The following is a 14,553-nucleotide window of genomic DNA, read 5'->3' on the forward strand; positions in this document are numbered from 1 at the left end:
ATGTGTGTCTGTTTTGCATGCATTTGAAAATATTAGCGCTGCGATATATTTTATTGCAGCTTTATTTTTTAAAAAAAAGAAACACCACATTTTTATTGCATTTTCATTATACAGAAACATAAACCGAATAGACGTAAGAGGAATACAAGCATAATAGCAGCAGAAGGGAAGGCAGTGTTAAATCTCTAAATTTCCAACTAAGCATCAGGAAGGACTGCCCAACTGTAAGAGCTGTTGACAGTGGAACGATCTCCCTCGGGAGGTGGTAGACTCCCCTTCCCTGTCACGGATGCTATAGCTGAGATTCCGGCATTACACGGGGTTGGACTAGATGACTCTGGTGCCCCTTCCAACTCTATAGATTCATATAGCATACAGAGGTACCTTGGTTTTCGAACGTAATCCGTTCTGGAGGACCGTTCGACTTCCGAAATGTTTGAAAACCAAGGCGCAAAGGGCGGCCTGCAAATTTAACAGCGAAAATTGATAAACAGCAGAAGCCGTTCGACTTCGGAGGCGCGTTTGAAAATGGAAGCATTTACCGTATTTTTCTGTCTATAAGATGCCCCCATGTATAAGACTATTTTGGAAGACTCTGATTTAAGAAAATGGGAGGGGATGGTCCCCATGTATAAGACGCCCCCAAATTTTGGACATTATTTTTCAGGAAAAAACCCTAGTCTTATACACGGAAAAATACGGGACTTATGGGTTTTTAGCGTTTGAAAACCAAAATGTTCGGCTTCCGAGACGTTCGAAAACCGAGGTGCCACTGTATTAATAAGATCATAAAACAACAGTATCCTGTCAGTATCATTCCTGACAGTAAGATAATGATGATGATGATGATAAATTCCCAAAATAATGTTAAAAACATGATAAAACATCAAACATTAAGAGCTGTTCAACAATGAACGGTCTCCCTCTGGAGGTGGTGAACTCTCCTTCCTTGGAGGTTTCTAAGCAGAGGTTGGCTGGCCGTGTGCCATGGGTGCTTTGGCTGAGATTCCTGCATTTCAGAGGGTTGGACTGGATGACCCCCCGGTGTCCCAACTCTTAGGATTCTATGCAGCGAAGCAGAAACATGAAGAGAAGCAGAAACCTGGAAAGCAGGTGAGAAACCAGCCAATTTCATTTCTGTTTGGGGCTCTGCCTCTGCTTGCTTTAGCCTGCAACTCTGCCAAACCCCAACCCCACCCCAGCCGCACAGCTCCTTAGTCCTCGCCAAAGCCACTCCTTGCCAAAAACCCCTCCGGTTAGACTTTGCCAGGTCACCTGGGTCACCCACTTGCCTCTTCCTCACCCTCGGGTGCTGGTTCCCTCACCCGACCTTAGCTTGGGTGTGCATGTACACTCCTGTCTGCCTGATGTCGGGTAACTACAAATAAAATAGGGAGAGAAAAGCAGAGAGGTGATACTCCTCTTTCTCCCTGCTTGTTGATTAATCCTAGAATTGTAGAAGGGACCCCGAGGGTCATCTAGTCCAACCCCAGATAAGAGAAGAACAACAAGAAAGCCTAGCAATTTTTTTATTATTATTAGAACCAAGCAGAACAGCAACAGAGAAAGTTGTCTTTTACTATGTCAGGCGATTGGTCCATTAAGTTTAGTATTGACTCTGCTGACTGACAGCGGCTGCCCAGTGTTTCAGACAGAAAATATCTCTGGAGATGGTGCTGGAAAATGAACGTGAGAGGCCCCCTGCATTCAAAGTACTTTCTCTTCCCCCGAACTGTAGTTTCAACTCACTTTAAAGGTAAATTCAGACTCCAGTCTTCCTCATTCTAAACACAGACGCATAAAACGCAAAGGAGCAGTTAGGTCCAGTCAAAGGCGTCTATGGGGTTGCGGCGCTCATCTCGCTTTCAGGCCGAGGGAGCCAGTGTTTGTCCACAGACAACTTTCTGGGTTATGTGGCCAGCAGGACTGAACCACTTCTGGCGCAACGGGACACTGTGACGGAAACCAGAGCGCACAGAAACGCCATTTACCTTCCCGCCATATTGGTACCTATTTATCTACTTGCACTGGTGTGCTTTCGAACTGCTAGATGGGCAGGAACTGGGACAGAGCAACAGGGGCTCACCCTGTCACAGGGATTTGAACTGCTGACCTTCCGATCGGCCGGCCCAAGAGGCTCAGTGGTTTAGACCACAGCACCACCCACATAGGCATCCATGTTGTCCGTTCTAGTTTTTGTTTCTGCTTCTGCTGCACTTTGGATTGGATTTTCCCGCAGTCTGGTGTGCTCTCCAGATAATATGGATTATGACTCCTGTTGTGACGTGGGGTTTGTGATTTCAGCTCTCTTGACATAATATGCTGGAGACAGTTCTCTAGTAACACTTCTTTATTAAAGCAACAAGACTAAGACCTGAGGGGGGGAGAGCTACATTTATAGGGACAGGGAACTAGCTAGAAGGGATACATTTTGGAGGGAACAATATCAGGCAATCACAGTCCTGCCTTTTGGAGGCAACCAATAAGATAGAGGATCCAAATACAGCAACTTAAATGAACCAATAGTAGCTGTACCCTCTGGAACCAAAAGGCAGTTACTTTACCCTAATGCAATTACAGACAATAATAATACAGATATAAAATCCTTTGACTCAATACACAACAACTCCCTTTTCCCCCAACACAGGACAACAACCTCTTCAAAACCCTTTGTGCCCTTGCACAAAGCTTCTAACATGGCTTCTAACATGTCTAAAAACATAATAAAACATTAAAACATTTTTTTTTAAAGCTTCACCTCCAGATGTCTAGAAGGCATTTATACAGTTACATATGGAATTTCACTTGTTTCGGTGTGTGTTTTTTGTTTGGTTTTTTGCTGCAAAATCACTTTGAGATAAAAGAATGGAAAGGGTTTGTTGAATATTTACAGATAAATTGTAAACAGATAAAAACCTTAGCAGGATGAGTGTCATAACCTGCAGTTTCCTAAGAGTATATATTTACAGTAGATAAATAAATGAGGAAATTAAATGAACTTGGATATGCGGAAGATAATTAAGAAACAAGTTTAGGGAACCACAGAAGGAGGGGGGAGGAAGTCAAATTTTGAAATGTCGAATGGATGAAATGTATAAATTTGGAAAGTAGCCTTTTTTAAAAAAATTACTTTTTTTGGAGAGGAAGCAATTCATAAATGAGAATAAACTGATTGCTCAAAGAGAGGGATCCAGCCTAAGGGTTAAGGGGAAGAGTGTCTGGGTTCCTAGAGAGCCCTGGAAGGAGGCTCTGGAAGGGTCACATCCTGCCCCGCCTCCTTCTAAAGATGCTTTGATTATTCTTATTTTTTGCAGGTCCCCCCCAGATGCTGCCCAGATGGTCTCCACCTCCTGCCCTCTCCATCCAGGGACCTGGTGAGTCCAAAGTGCATTGGGGGGGGGTGCACTGGGGCATTGATGGAGGAGAATCCCAAGGCAGGAAAAAATTGGGAAGTGGGCATTGGAAGAAGAGGCAGAGAGGGCAATGGAGACAAAAGGCAGGCAGGTTGGAATTGGAAGAGCCTTAGCTGGGTTGGTCGAGCAGAAAGTCCCGGGGTTCAGCCCCCAACATCTCCAGGTAGGGCTGTCTGAAACTCTGGAGGGCAGCTGCTGCCAGTCCGTGTGGGCAATACCAAGCTGGGTGGATCAGTGGTCTGCCTCCGATGCAGGGCAAGTGGCCAGGCTCCCCCGAATAAAGCATTTTCCTGTGTTCCTATTTAAGTGGAGGGGCTGTAGCACAGTGGTAAACTGCGGCGGTAAATCTTTTTAAAAATAAATAAATAAATCTTTATTGAGAATTCAAAAAGCACATCATTATATGTGCACTGAACACGGTGAGACGTAAATAAAAGAGAGAAAAGAAGAAGAGAAACAGAAGGGAAAACAAAGGGGGGAGAGGGAAAACCCCCCCAAAACTGTATACTTTACAAAGTTATTATTATACTTTACCAGATCTTAACCTATGACAGTATTTGTAAGAATGGATTCCAAATGTCATTGCATTTGCCCATGGCAAGTCTATGTTTGTATGCAAATTGTTCGTATGCTGCGAGTTTGTATAAGTCTTCAATCCAATCGTAGAAGGAAGCCACATTTTTATTTTTCCAATTCATCAGTATCGGTCTTTTTGCTGTGGTCAGGGCAGGGAGAGTCCACTCGTATTGTCCTTTCGTAAGGTTCCATTGTGCTGGGTATGTAATTCAAGAAGGTGTGTCCGCCCTTATATAGACATTTTAAATTGGCCGCCTTGGAGTCCAAGAGCACCCCAGACACATCATACCTACATCGCAGAAAGGGGTGTAGCTCAAGAGAAAACTAAGTGCGTTGTTTGTCCCCTGTCATTGTTGTTCTGCTGTCTGGCAGGTTACCTGTTAATGCTTACTTGATTGGATCCCCTGGGGAGCCTGGCCAGTCTTTTGTAATGATAAATACTTAGTTCCTGAGCCAGGTCATAGGCTCACCCTATTCATACACAGATATACAATTAAGATAGGATTTGTGAATGAAAAGACCATGGGGAGGCTTTTCCATTTTCCTTTGACCTTGCAGAGAAAACATTTGGTCAGTCTGGGAGCCAAAATGGTTTCCTGTGCTGCTTCAGACGTGGTTTATATATTTATGTACGTGTTTGCTTAGGGGGACGCGGATGGCGCTGTGGGTAAAACCTCAGCGCCTAGGACTTGCTGATCGCATGGTCGGCGGTTCGAATCCCCACGGCGGGGTGCGCTCCCGTCGTTCGGTCCCAGCGCTTGCCAACCTAGCAGTTCGAAAGCACCCCCGGGTGCAAGTAGATAAATAGGGACCGCTTACCAGCGGGAAGGTAAACGGCGTTCCGTGTGCTGCTCTGGTGCTGGTTCGCCGGAGCAGCTTTGTCACGCTGGACGCTGGCCACGTGACCCGGAAGTGTCTTCGGACGGCGCCGGCTCCCGGCCTCTTGAGTGAGATGGGCGCACAACCCAAGAGTCTGGCAAGACAGGCCCATACGGGCAGGGGTACCTTTACCTTTACCTTGCTTGGTACATTTATGAACATTTATTATATATATATATAAGACCTTTATTTATTTATTTCAATTGTTTGCAGGAAGAAGCCTTGTTCTCAACGCTGACCTGCTGATGCTTTCTGACTTCTGGGACGGGGGGGCAGCGGTGTTTGCAACTGTTGTGCTGCAGAAAGTCTGGCCTATCTTTGCCCAATTTGTCCCCCAACCCCCAAATCCCAATGGTTAGGAGGAAGATGGTGGCCGGTCAATGAGGCTTTTCGAGCCCTGCTAGGGGTCCGAGGAGAAGCGCAGCCTGAAGATGGAAGGGAGAGACACGGATGCCCCCAAAACAGGAAGAGCCCCCCAAAATGTCAAGACTGTGAGCAGCAGGGGGTTCTGGGAAAGGGTGGTGCAGAAGGACCGGGGCATCCATAGGCCACATGCTGAGTGCCAACGCTTCAGGGGGGTCGGCTACTGGGATGACCAGGGACCCCGAGAGGTTTGCAGCCGACTCCACCATCTCTGCCGTCAGTGGCTGAAGCCGGAGAGACACACCAAGGCTCAGATCCTGGATTTAGTGATCCTGGAGCAGTTCCTGGCTGTCCTCCCCCCGGAGATGGAGAACTGGGTGAGGGAATGCGGAGCGGAGACCAGTTCCCAGGCGGTGGCCCTGGCCGAAGGTTTCCTCCTGAGTCGGGCAGAGGAGAAGAAGCAGACAGAGCTGCAGGTGAGAGAGGGTTTTCTCCTGGTGCTTCCAAGGTCATAGAATCCTAGAGTTGGAAGAGACCACCAGGGCCATCGAGTCCAACCCCCTGCCAAGCAGGAAACACCATCAGAGCACTCCTGACATATGGTTGTCAAGCCTCTGCTTAAAGACCTCCAAAGAAGGAGACTCCACCACACTCCTGGGCAGCTCAGAGCATCCAGTTTTAGTAAGGGGCAAAATCAGACACAAACCAATTTTTTTAAAAAATCAAGTCTCCTTGTGCTGTTGTAAACAAAAATCTGCCCTTTTCCCCCTATGGGGTATCCAAGAGCCCATATAGAGTCCTTACATAGGTTCCCTACTGGTAGGAGAGAATAACAGAGGTCAACCAGAGAATATTGAGAAGCAAAGCAGCTAGTAAGCTTGATCTTTATTGATCTGTTGCAACAGGGTACTCCCCTCACACGCAGGAGAGGAGGGGGAACCCCAAAAAATGGCGCGCAAGGCCTAATATGGACTTTTGAAATTGCCACCCTGTAGATCAAGACCACTCCCAGAAACATCATACCGACATCACAGAAAAAGCGGTCTAAAACAGAAATTTGAATGTTGTTTTTCTCCTGTCGTTTTTTATCTCCTGTCTGGCAGGTTACCTATTAATGGTCACTTGATTGGATTGCCTGGGGAGCCTGGCCAGGCTTTTGTAATGATAAATACTTACTTCCTGGGCCAGGTCATAGGCTCACACCCTATTCAAACACAGACATACCCTTAAGACAGGATTTGTGAAGGAAAAGACAATGGGGAGGCTTTTCCATTTTCCTTTGACCTTGCAGAGAAAACATTTGGTCAGTTTGGGACAGTTTGGGAATCAAAAATTGTTCCAGGTCGCTCTTCCTGTGCTGATCTATGTACGTGCTTGGTTGGTACACTTATGAATATTTAACATATATCTAAGACCTCAAAGGGGACGCAGGTGGCGCTGTGGGTTAAAGCCTCAGCGCCTAGGACTTGCCGATCGAAAGGTTGGCGGTTCGAATCCCTGCGGCGGGGTGCGCTCCCGCTGCTCGGTCCCAGCGCCTGCCAACCTAGCAGTTCGAAAGCACCTCCGGGTGCAAGTAGATAAATAGGGACCGCTTACCAGCGGGAAGGTAAACGGCGTTTCTGTGTGCGGCTCTGGCTTGCCAGATGCAGCTTTGTCACGCTGGCCACGTGACCCGGAAGTGTCTCCGGACAGCGCTGGCCCCTGGCCTCTAGAGTGAGATGGGCGCACAACCCCAGAGTCTGTCAAGACTGGCCCGTACGGGCAGGGGTACCTTTACCTTTACCTTTTAAGACCTCAAAATTGATAATGTATTGGCAATATTTATGAAACACTCTCAATTGTTTCTGAATTCATAAACAGCAACAAACAGCAAAAAGTGTAGTAGTGACAGCTGATCCATGATCACTTTACGTACCTTTGGGGACTATTAACTTGCTGATGAAGAAATATTGTTGAATTATTCATTATCTCGGAAGAACTGTTCTGTTTGCTGTTTGTTGCCGCTGTGCTCACAGCACCACCCGGCTCCTGTTCATTCCCAACCAAACAATATAGATATAAACTGTGGAAAGGCTTTCTCCTTAACTTCAGTGTTTCTTTGTGGTTATCCACCATTCTAAGCATTCCTGTTGATGGAATATTTATTTGACTTCTATCCGTTTCTATTAGTTTGTGACTTCTTGCGCGTATTATATGGCTTTTGAATATGGATGAAGAAACAATTGATAGTTACAGGTAGGTAGCTGTGTTGGTCTGCCATAGTCGAAACAAAATAAAAAAACAAAATTCTGAAGAAGTGTGCATGCACACAAAAGCTCATACCAATAACAAACTTAGTTGGTCTCTAAGGTGCTACTTGGACACGGGTGGTGCTGCGGGTTAAACCACAGAGCCTAGGACTTGCCATTCAGAAGGTCGGCGGTTTGAATCCCCGCGACGGGGTGAGCTCCCGTTGCCCGGTCCCTGCTCCTGCCAACCTAGCAGTTCGAAAGCACGTCAAAGTGCAAGTAGATAAATAGGAAACGCTCTGGTGGGAAGGTAAACGGCGTTTCCGTGCGCTGCTCTGGTTCGCCAGAAGCGGCTTAGTCATGCTGGCCACATGACCCGGAAGCTGCACACTGGCTCCCTCGGCCAATAAAGCGAGATGAGCGCCGCAACCCCAGAATCAGCCACGACTGGACCTAATGGTCAGGGGTCCCTTTACCTTTATCTTATGGTGCTACTGGAAGAAACAATTGATAGTGTGTCATAAATATTGCCAATACATTATTAGCCCACATGCTGCCTTTTGTTGATCAGATTGCCCCTCGGAGCTGGCATCACGTGGATCTGGTCCTCAGTGGTGGTAGCCTCTCCTCCTCGCCCGCTCTCTAGCAGCAGAGGCCACGGAGAGGCGATGGGATGCTTGCTGCTTGGGACAAGCGCCCGCTCATTTTCCTCCCTGAGCTTGGAGGCAGCGGCACTGGCGGGGGAGTAGGGACATTACAAGATTGAATCCAGACACGGGATGGATTTAATAATCCTGGGACTGTCCCTGTAAAATCAGGGTACTTGGAGGGTATGAGAAAGCACCTAAGGAGGGGCGTGGCCTGGAGAGAATGTCGGGGAGGGGGCATGGCCTGGGGAGAAGGTTGGGAAGGGCGTGGCCTGGGGGAGAAGGTTGGGAAGGGGGCGTGGCCTGGGGAGAAAGTTGGGGGTGTGGCCTGGGGAGAAAGTTGGGGCGTGGCCTGGGGAGAAAGTTGGGGAGGGGACGTGGCCTCTGGAAGAGTCTCGCTGGGATTCACGGGATTCATGCCAGCTCCCTGCCCTGAGATTCCCCCTCACCCTTATCTTATGGGTTTCTCGCTGCTGTTTTACGCAAAGGGACTGTTGGGAGAAGTCGCTGCTGAGTTCCCTGAGGCAGAGGAGACATCGCCAGAGGATGCCATGCGGAGGCTGTCGTTCAGGTGGATCGTGCAGGAGGGCGATGGAGGGGCCGCCACGCCAGGTGAGGGCGGGAGCACACATTTTGCCACTTGGCCTCCCTCTGCTGGCTAGGCTCAAAATTCCCCCAGGGGCTGTTTTTACATTCCCCTTCAACACTACATGAGGGACGAAAAGTGTTAATGGCTAGGAAAGCACCAAAAAGAGGTGGTGGTGGATTCGAATCCCGCCCTGAAGACCATCTCCACGACAGGCTTTGCCAACCTGGGGCTCTCTGGATGTCGTTGGACAACTCCCATCATCTGTGTTGCTGTAAGGAGTAGAATCATAAAAGCCAACCCTTAGGGGTCGAGATCCCTTTGCCCACTCCCAGCCCCCCCAAAAAAATATTTGAGGGGGCTGGGCCCCCCTCAAGTTGCCAGACGTTGCCGTTCAAATGGTGTGTGATCTCTGCTTCTTGTGATTGATTACGAGGGGCAGAGCTTACCTTCCTCCTCCCCAATATTTTATTAAAGTTGGCACACCTGAGTGGAATTTGCATGCTTCATCCTAGTGGAAACTTAAAAAGCAGTTGCACTGTAAATCTGCTTCAACAGCCAGTGGCATAGCTAGCTGCTTGGGTGCCCGGAACAGTGTCCCGTAGCCGGGGGTGAGGAGAGCTATCCACAGGGGTGGGGCAAGCCAAAGAAGGGCACGCTGCGTGGAGCCTCTCTGCAGCCTCCCCCTCAGCTGTAGGGCGGCTGAGGCGGTGGGCAGACGCAAGCCCCACGCTGCTCCAAAAAGCAGCACGGAGCTTGCAGGCCATCTGCCCACTGCCACCCCTTCAGGAAAGACGCGTGGCTCAGGCACGCTACAGGCCCCGCACTGCGGCACCCAGTATTCCCTGCCTCACCTAGCTACCAGTGGCGTAGGAAGGGGGGTGCGGTGGGTGCAGGAGTTGTTTTTTCAAAAAAAAGTGTCGTGAGCCCAATTTTTATTTATTTATTTTAAAAACGCATACAGTGGTGCCCCGCAAGACGAACGCCTCGCAAGACGGAAAACCCGCTAGACGAAAGGGTTTTCCGTTTTGGAGGCGCTTCGCAAAACGAATTTCCCTATGGGCTTGCTTCGCAAGACGAAATGTCTTGCGAGTTCCTGCGGGTTTTTTCCCCTCCCCCCCTTTTCCTAAGCCGCTAAGCCACTTATCAGCTGATCCGCTAAAAGCCGCTAAACCGCTAATAGCGCTAATCCGCTAAGCTGTCAATGGGCTTGCTTCGCAAGACGAAAAAACCGCTATACGAAGAGACTCACGGAACGGATTAATTTCGTCTTGCGAGGCACCACTGTATTTTTGCCATTTTGTCACCCGCCTCAGTGATGACACCTGGGGTGGCCCACACCCAAACGCACCCCCCCTTCCTTAGTCACTGTCCACAGCAGTGTAATCTGTCAAAACCAAATTGTGCCCAAGAAACAAAAAGTGTCAGCCAGCTAGTCCTTGGGATTATCTAATGCTTATTTCCCCTAAACTGATTTTTGAATTTATTGTTATTCATGTTTTTATACTGTATTTTATGTTGCTTTTATAATTAAGTGTTTTAAATTTGTTGTTAGCTGCCCTGAGCCCGGTTTTGAACCGGGAAGGGCAGGGTATAAATAATAAATTATTATTATTATTATTGTTTTGCAAGTCGCTGAGATGCATAAACGGTTACCAAGGATTTAAACCACATTTGTGTGAATTGCAGGTGGCGGAAAGTCGCCAGGAACAGCTACGGAATCGTCTCCTCTCCGTGGTGGATCAGAAGCAGCCTCTTTGCAGCCGGATCCGGTAAAGGACGGATCTCTGGACAGATCAGATCGACTGGCTCCATCCCCTCCCCCTCCCCTGCAGGCTGAAGAGAATCTGCCTCTTCCCCTTTGCTTGTGTCAAAGCGCCACATGGGGGAAATCCTCTGTAGGCCCCTCCGTGGAGGTGGGATGACAGAATCATAGAGTCGGAAGAGATCATCTAGCACATCCCCCTGAGGAGGAGCTGTTTTTTATTGTCTCCTTTCCCTTCCAGGTTCCGGTGACGTTTGAGGAGGTGGCTGTGTATTTCACAGAGGAGGAGTGGGCTCTGCTGGATCCGGGCCAAAGAGCCCTGCAGTGGGAAGTCATGGTGGAGAATTATGGGAATCTGGCCTCTCTGGGTAAGGCTCCTTCTTTCCCTTTGGTTGATAAAGTCAGTTTCGAAAGCCTTGATAGATACAGTGGTGCCTCGCAAGACGAAAAGAATCCGTTCCGCGAGTCTCTTCGTCTAGCGGTTTTTTCGTCTTGCGAAGCAACCCTATTAGCGGCTTAGAAAAAGGGGTGGGGGAGTGAAAAAAAATCGCAAGGCTCACAAGATGTTTTCGTCTTGCGAAGCAAGCCCATAGGGCAGTGTTTCCCAACCTTGGGCCTCCAGCTGTTTTTGAACTACAATTCCCATCATCCCTGACCACTGGTCTTGCTAGCTAGGGATGATGGGAGTTGTAGTCCAAAAACAGCTGGAGGCCCAAGGTTGGGAAACACTGCCATAGGGAAATTTGTCTTGCGGAGTGCCTCGAAAACGGAAAACCCTTTCGTCTAGCGGGTTTTTCATCTTGCGAGGCATTCGTCTTGCGGGCCACCACTGTAGATAGCATCCTTGGACGCAACCCTAGGTCCTTTGCGAACCTGCCAGGAGAAATCCCATCGCGGAGCACTTTTGTGTATGGAACGGATGGAGAATCTGAAGCTCAGGGGCCAAATCTGGTCCTCCAAGCCTCTCTATGTGGCCCCCTCTTTATCTAGGCCACGAGGTCTTCTCCCACAAAACACCTGAGCCCCCCCTTCCCTCGCTGCCCCTCGCTTGGTCCTTTGGTGCTAAAAGCAGGTCCCATTTTCTTCTTTGAAAAGTACATTCAACTGAAGGGAAGTCAGAAGTACGACGCTCTGCCCCACTTCCTTTTGGAGCTCTTTGTGCTTTTCGAAGCTCAGGTCAATTTCATTAGATCCGAGTTTTACCACATCCTTTGGGAAGGTGAAGCAAGTGCGCCCACACTTTCTTGGTTTCTCCCTCTCCTGGGGGAGGTGAGAGAAAAGCGGCCAGAGGGATTGGAGCCCAGAGCACGCATTCAGAAATCCAAATGGGCCTCAAAAGATTGGCAGATAATTGGGTTTGGCTCCTAGTTTGATGATCCATTTCGCCATCAGGAGAAATGCACGTTTCAGTTTTTTCCTAGCACAATTCAAAGTGTTGGTGCTGACCTTTAAAGCCCTGGGAAACCCAGCCACATAGGCGGGGTATAAATATATTATTATTATTATTATTATTATTATTATTATTATTATTATTATTATTATTATTACCTTACCAGTGTTCTCCCTCTAATCCAGCAGATGACGCCTGGGTGAGCCGGAACAAGGAAAAGCCTCATGGAGCATCCTTTAAAAGGGCCCGATGTACAGACGGGGAGGTACATAGAAGGACAACGGAGAGCAAAGCAAAAGAGATAAAGAGCAACAAATCTGCTTTTGAAGGGACATTTTCCCCTGAAATAACAATTCAAGGGGAAATGAGCCGTGCGAAAACGTCATTTCCGGAGGCTGACTTTGACGAGGCAGAAACCCAAGAAGAAAGGAGTGAAGGCAAGAAAAAGATTGAGTGTGAGGTGTGTGGGAAAAGCATTAGTAAATCGCACCTTAACGAACACAAACGAACCCACACAGGGGAGAAACCGTTTCAGTGCTCGGAGTGCGGGAAGAGCTTCAGTCGGCGGGAACACCTTACTTCTCATCAGAGAACCCACACAGAGGAGAAGCCTTACACGTGCTTGCAGTGTGGGAAAAATTTCAAACACAGGAAAAATATGACATCCCATCAAATTATACACAGTAGGGGGCTAACCTGCAACTCTTCTGAGTGTGGAAATTGCCTCAGTCCCAGCCTTACTTTGCAGCACCACACTGTGGAGAAACCATTTAGATGTTCAGAGTGTGGTAAGAGCTTCAGTCGGAGCACAGACCTGAGGTCACATCAGAGAATCCACACAGGGGAGAAACCGTACTCGTGTTCATTGTGTGGAAAGAGCTTTACCCACAGCCGAAGCCTGAGCTCCCATAAAGTCACGCACACAGAGGAAAGACCGTTCAAGTGCTCGGAGTGTGGCAAGAGCTTCAGTCGGAACACCAGCCTTACAATTCATCAGAGAATCCACACAGGGGAGAAACCATATACGTGTTCCCTGTGCGGGAAGAGTTTCAGTCACCGAAGAAGCCATGCTATTCACCTAAAAGTGCATGCAGGGGAGAAACCTTTTACATGCTCAGACTGTGGGAAAAGCTTCATCGGGATTTCGTACCTCAAGACACATCAGAGAATCCACACTGGGGAGAAGCCGTATATGTGCCCCGTGTGTGGGAAGAGCTTCCGGTGGAGCACACACTTCAAAGAGCACAAAAAAATCCACATGGAGGAGACTCTGGCGAATCCTAGAAATGCCTGGATTGTGGAAAAAACTCCCAAGAGAGCACAGATGGTCGTGTCAGGGGATTCACTCCCAGGAGAAAGGAGATATACATAGACTAGTGCTTTTCTGCCCAGCTAAACTATACTGTCTGACAGATAATCCACAACAGGAGAAAGGGTGGGGAGTGAGAAAATAGATGCTCAAACTGTGGCAGAAACTCCATCACCGCGCACGCTATAGAGAGAACGTGAGCAAGAAATATAAGATACAGTGGTACCTAGGTTGTCGACTGCTTCGGAAGCCAAATGTTTTGGTTTTTGAATGCCGAAAACCCGGAAGTGAATGCTTCCGTTTTTAAAAGCGCCTCAGATGCCAATACTTAGTATTCTATTAGCTAATCTTTTGGGGTCCTATCTGTACACCCCAAAGGGACAAGCTTTGCTTGTTAACCTGAGACACTCTCTGCAGGGGGACTCTATACCTCTTCTCTGTCACGCTGATCTGTGCTGGATGTTTATGATGTACTTTCATTCCTTTTTTCCTTCTCCTTTAGCTTGGCAGACATTTACCATTTTTTTAAAAAAAAAACCTGGGTTGTCTGTCTGCTCTGATTCTTTTGTGTCCGTCATTTAAGTGAGTAATATTAAGTGTTGTGTTGTCCTCTGTCTCTTTCCTGTTGTTTGCAGTGTTCTGTTATAGTTTTGTTGGTTGTATCAATAAAGCCATTTTAAATAGATTTCATGTCATCATCACTGGTGACCCAAATGAATGACATTCTTATTCTTATATCCTGTTTTTTCTTGGACTGGAACTCAAGGCGGCCTACACACATTAAAACAACACAGATAAAATACAGAATGTTCAAAGCATATACAATAGTTAAAAAGGAATTCAATAGAACTGAAACAACATAAAACTTCCACGCATGACCATGGGGGAATGCTGGGGCTGGGAGTTCAGCCGTATATTTGAAGGACTGAGAAGTTTTGTGCTAAAAGCAGAGGAAGGGAGGATCTGGCCCTTATTCATACAACCATAGAATAGTCATCTTCTTTGGCAATCCCTCGTAGCCGAGTAAGATTGTCTTCCATGAACACGGTATTAACAGTGAGTCCGTAAGTGACTGTGGAGGCCAATTCTGGATCCACACGTCCTTCCACAGTGGGGACATTGGTTTCTGGGTGCTGATCACAGTGTGGATTTGCCAAACGTGCCTTCCTCTTAGCACGTTTCTCCCTTTCGTCCTGAGTTTGAGCGTCTTCAAAGCCCATGACACCTTTGCTAAAGGCTGTTCTCCAATTGGAGCGCTCGCAGGCCAGTGTTTCCCAGTTGTTGGTGTTTATACTACATTTTTTTAGATTTTCCTTGAGATGGTCTTTGAACCTCTTTTGTTGACCACCAGCATGACACTTTCCATTTTTCAGTTTGGAATAGAGTAGTTGCTTTGG

At 47.9% G+C, this 14,553-nt stretch overlaps 2 protein-coding genes across 5 annotated transcripts in view; one reads left to right on the plus strand and one right to left on the minus strand.

Annotated features, from left to right (window-relative positions):
• Nucleotides 1-9,450, minus strand: part of LOC309336627 (uncharacterized protein) — a 64,087-nt gene extending 54,637 nt beyond the window's left edge. The window contains exon 1 of one of the 2 annotated variants that reach the window (XM_081852688.1): nt 9,370-9,450. The gene's annotated coding sequence lies outside the window, so the exon portion shown is untranslated. The remainder of the gene's footprint in view (nt 1-9,369) is intronic. The other variant, XM_081852686.1, reaches the window with a different exon arrangement.
• Nucleotides 1-13,841, plus strand: part of LOC309336711 (uncharacterized protein) — a 70,784-nt gene extending 56,943 nt beyond the window's left edge. Inside the window, exons 1-6 of one of the 3 annotated variants that reach the window (XM_081852917.1) lie at nt 3,258-3,374; nt 5,082-5,707; nt 8,595-8,718; nt 10,382-10,464; nt 10,699-10,825; nt 12,033-13,841. In XM_081852917.1, the coding sequence (XP_081709043.1) occupies nt 5,300-5,707; nt 8,595-8,718; nt 10,382-10,464; nt 10,699-10,825; nt 12,033-13,219 (1,929 nt within the window). In that variant the 5' untranslated portion in view covers nt 3,258-3,374; nt 5,082-5,299 and the 3' untranslated portion in view covers nt 13,220-13,841. Of the gene's footprint in view, nt 1-3,257; nt 3,375-5,081; nt 5,708-8,594; nt 8,719-10,381; nt 10,465-10,698; nt 10,826-12,032 lie in introns of those variants that run through there. The other 2 variants (XM_081852918.1, XM_081852919.1) reach the window with 2 other exon arrangements.
• Nucleotides 13,842-14,553: the final 712 nt, after the last annotated feature.

This window comes from Podarcis erhardii, assembly GCF_964252035.2.
Source record: "Podarcis erhardii genome assembly, chromosome: 2".
Classification (NCBI taxonomy): domain Eukaryota; kingdom Metazoa; phylum Chordata; class Lepidosauria; order Squamata; family Lacertidae; genus Podarcis; species Podarcis erhardii.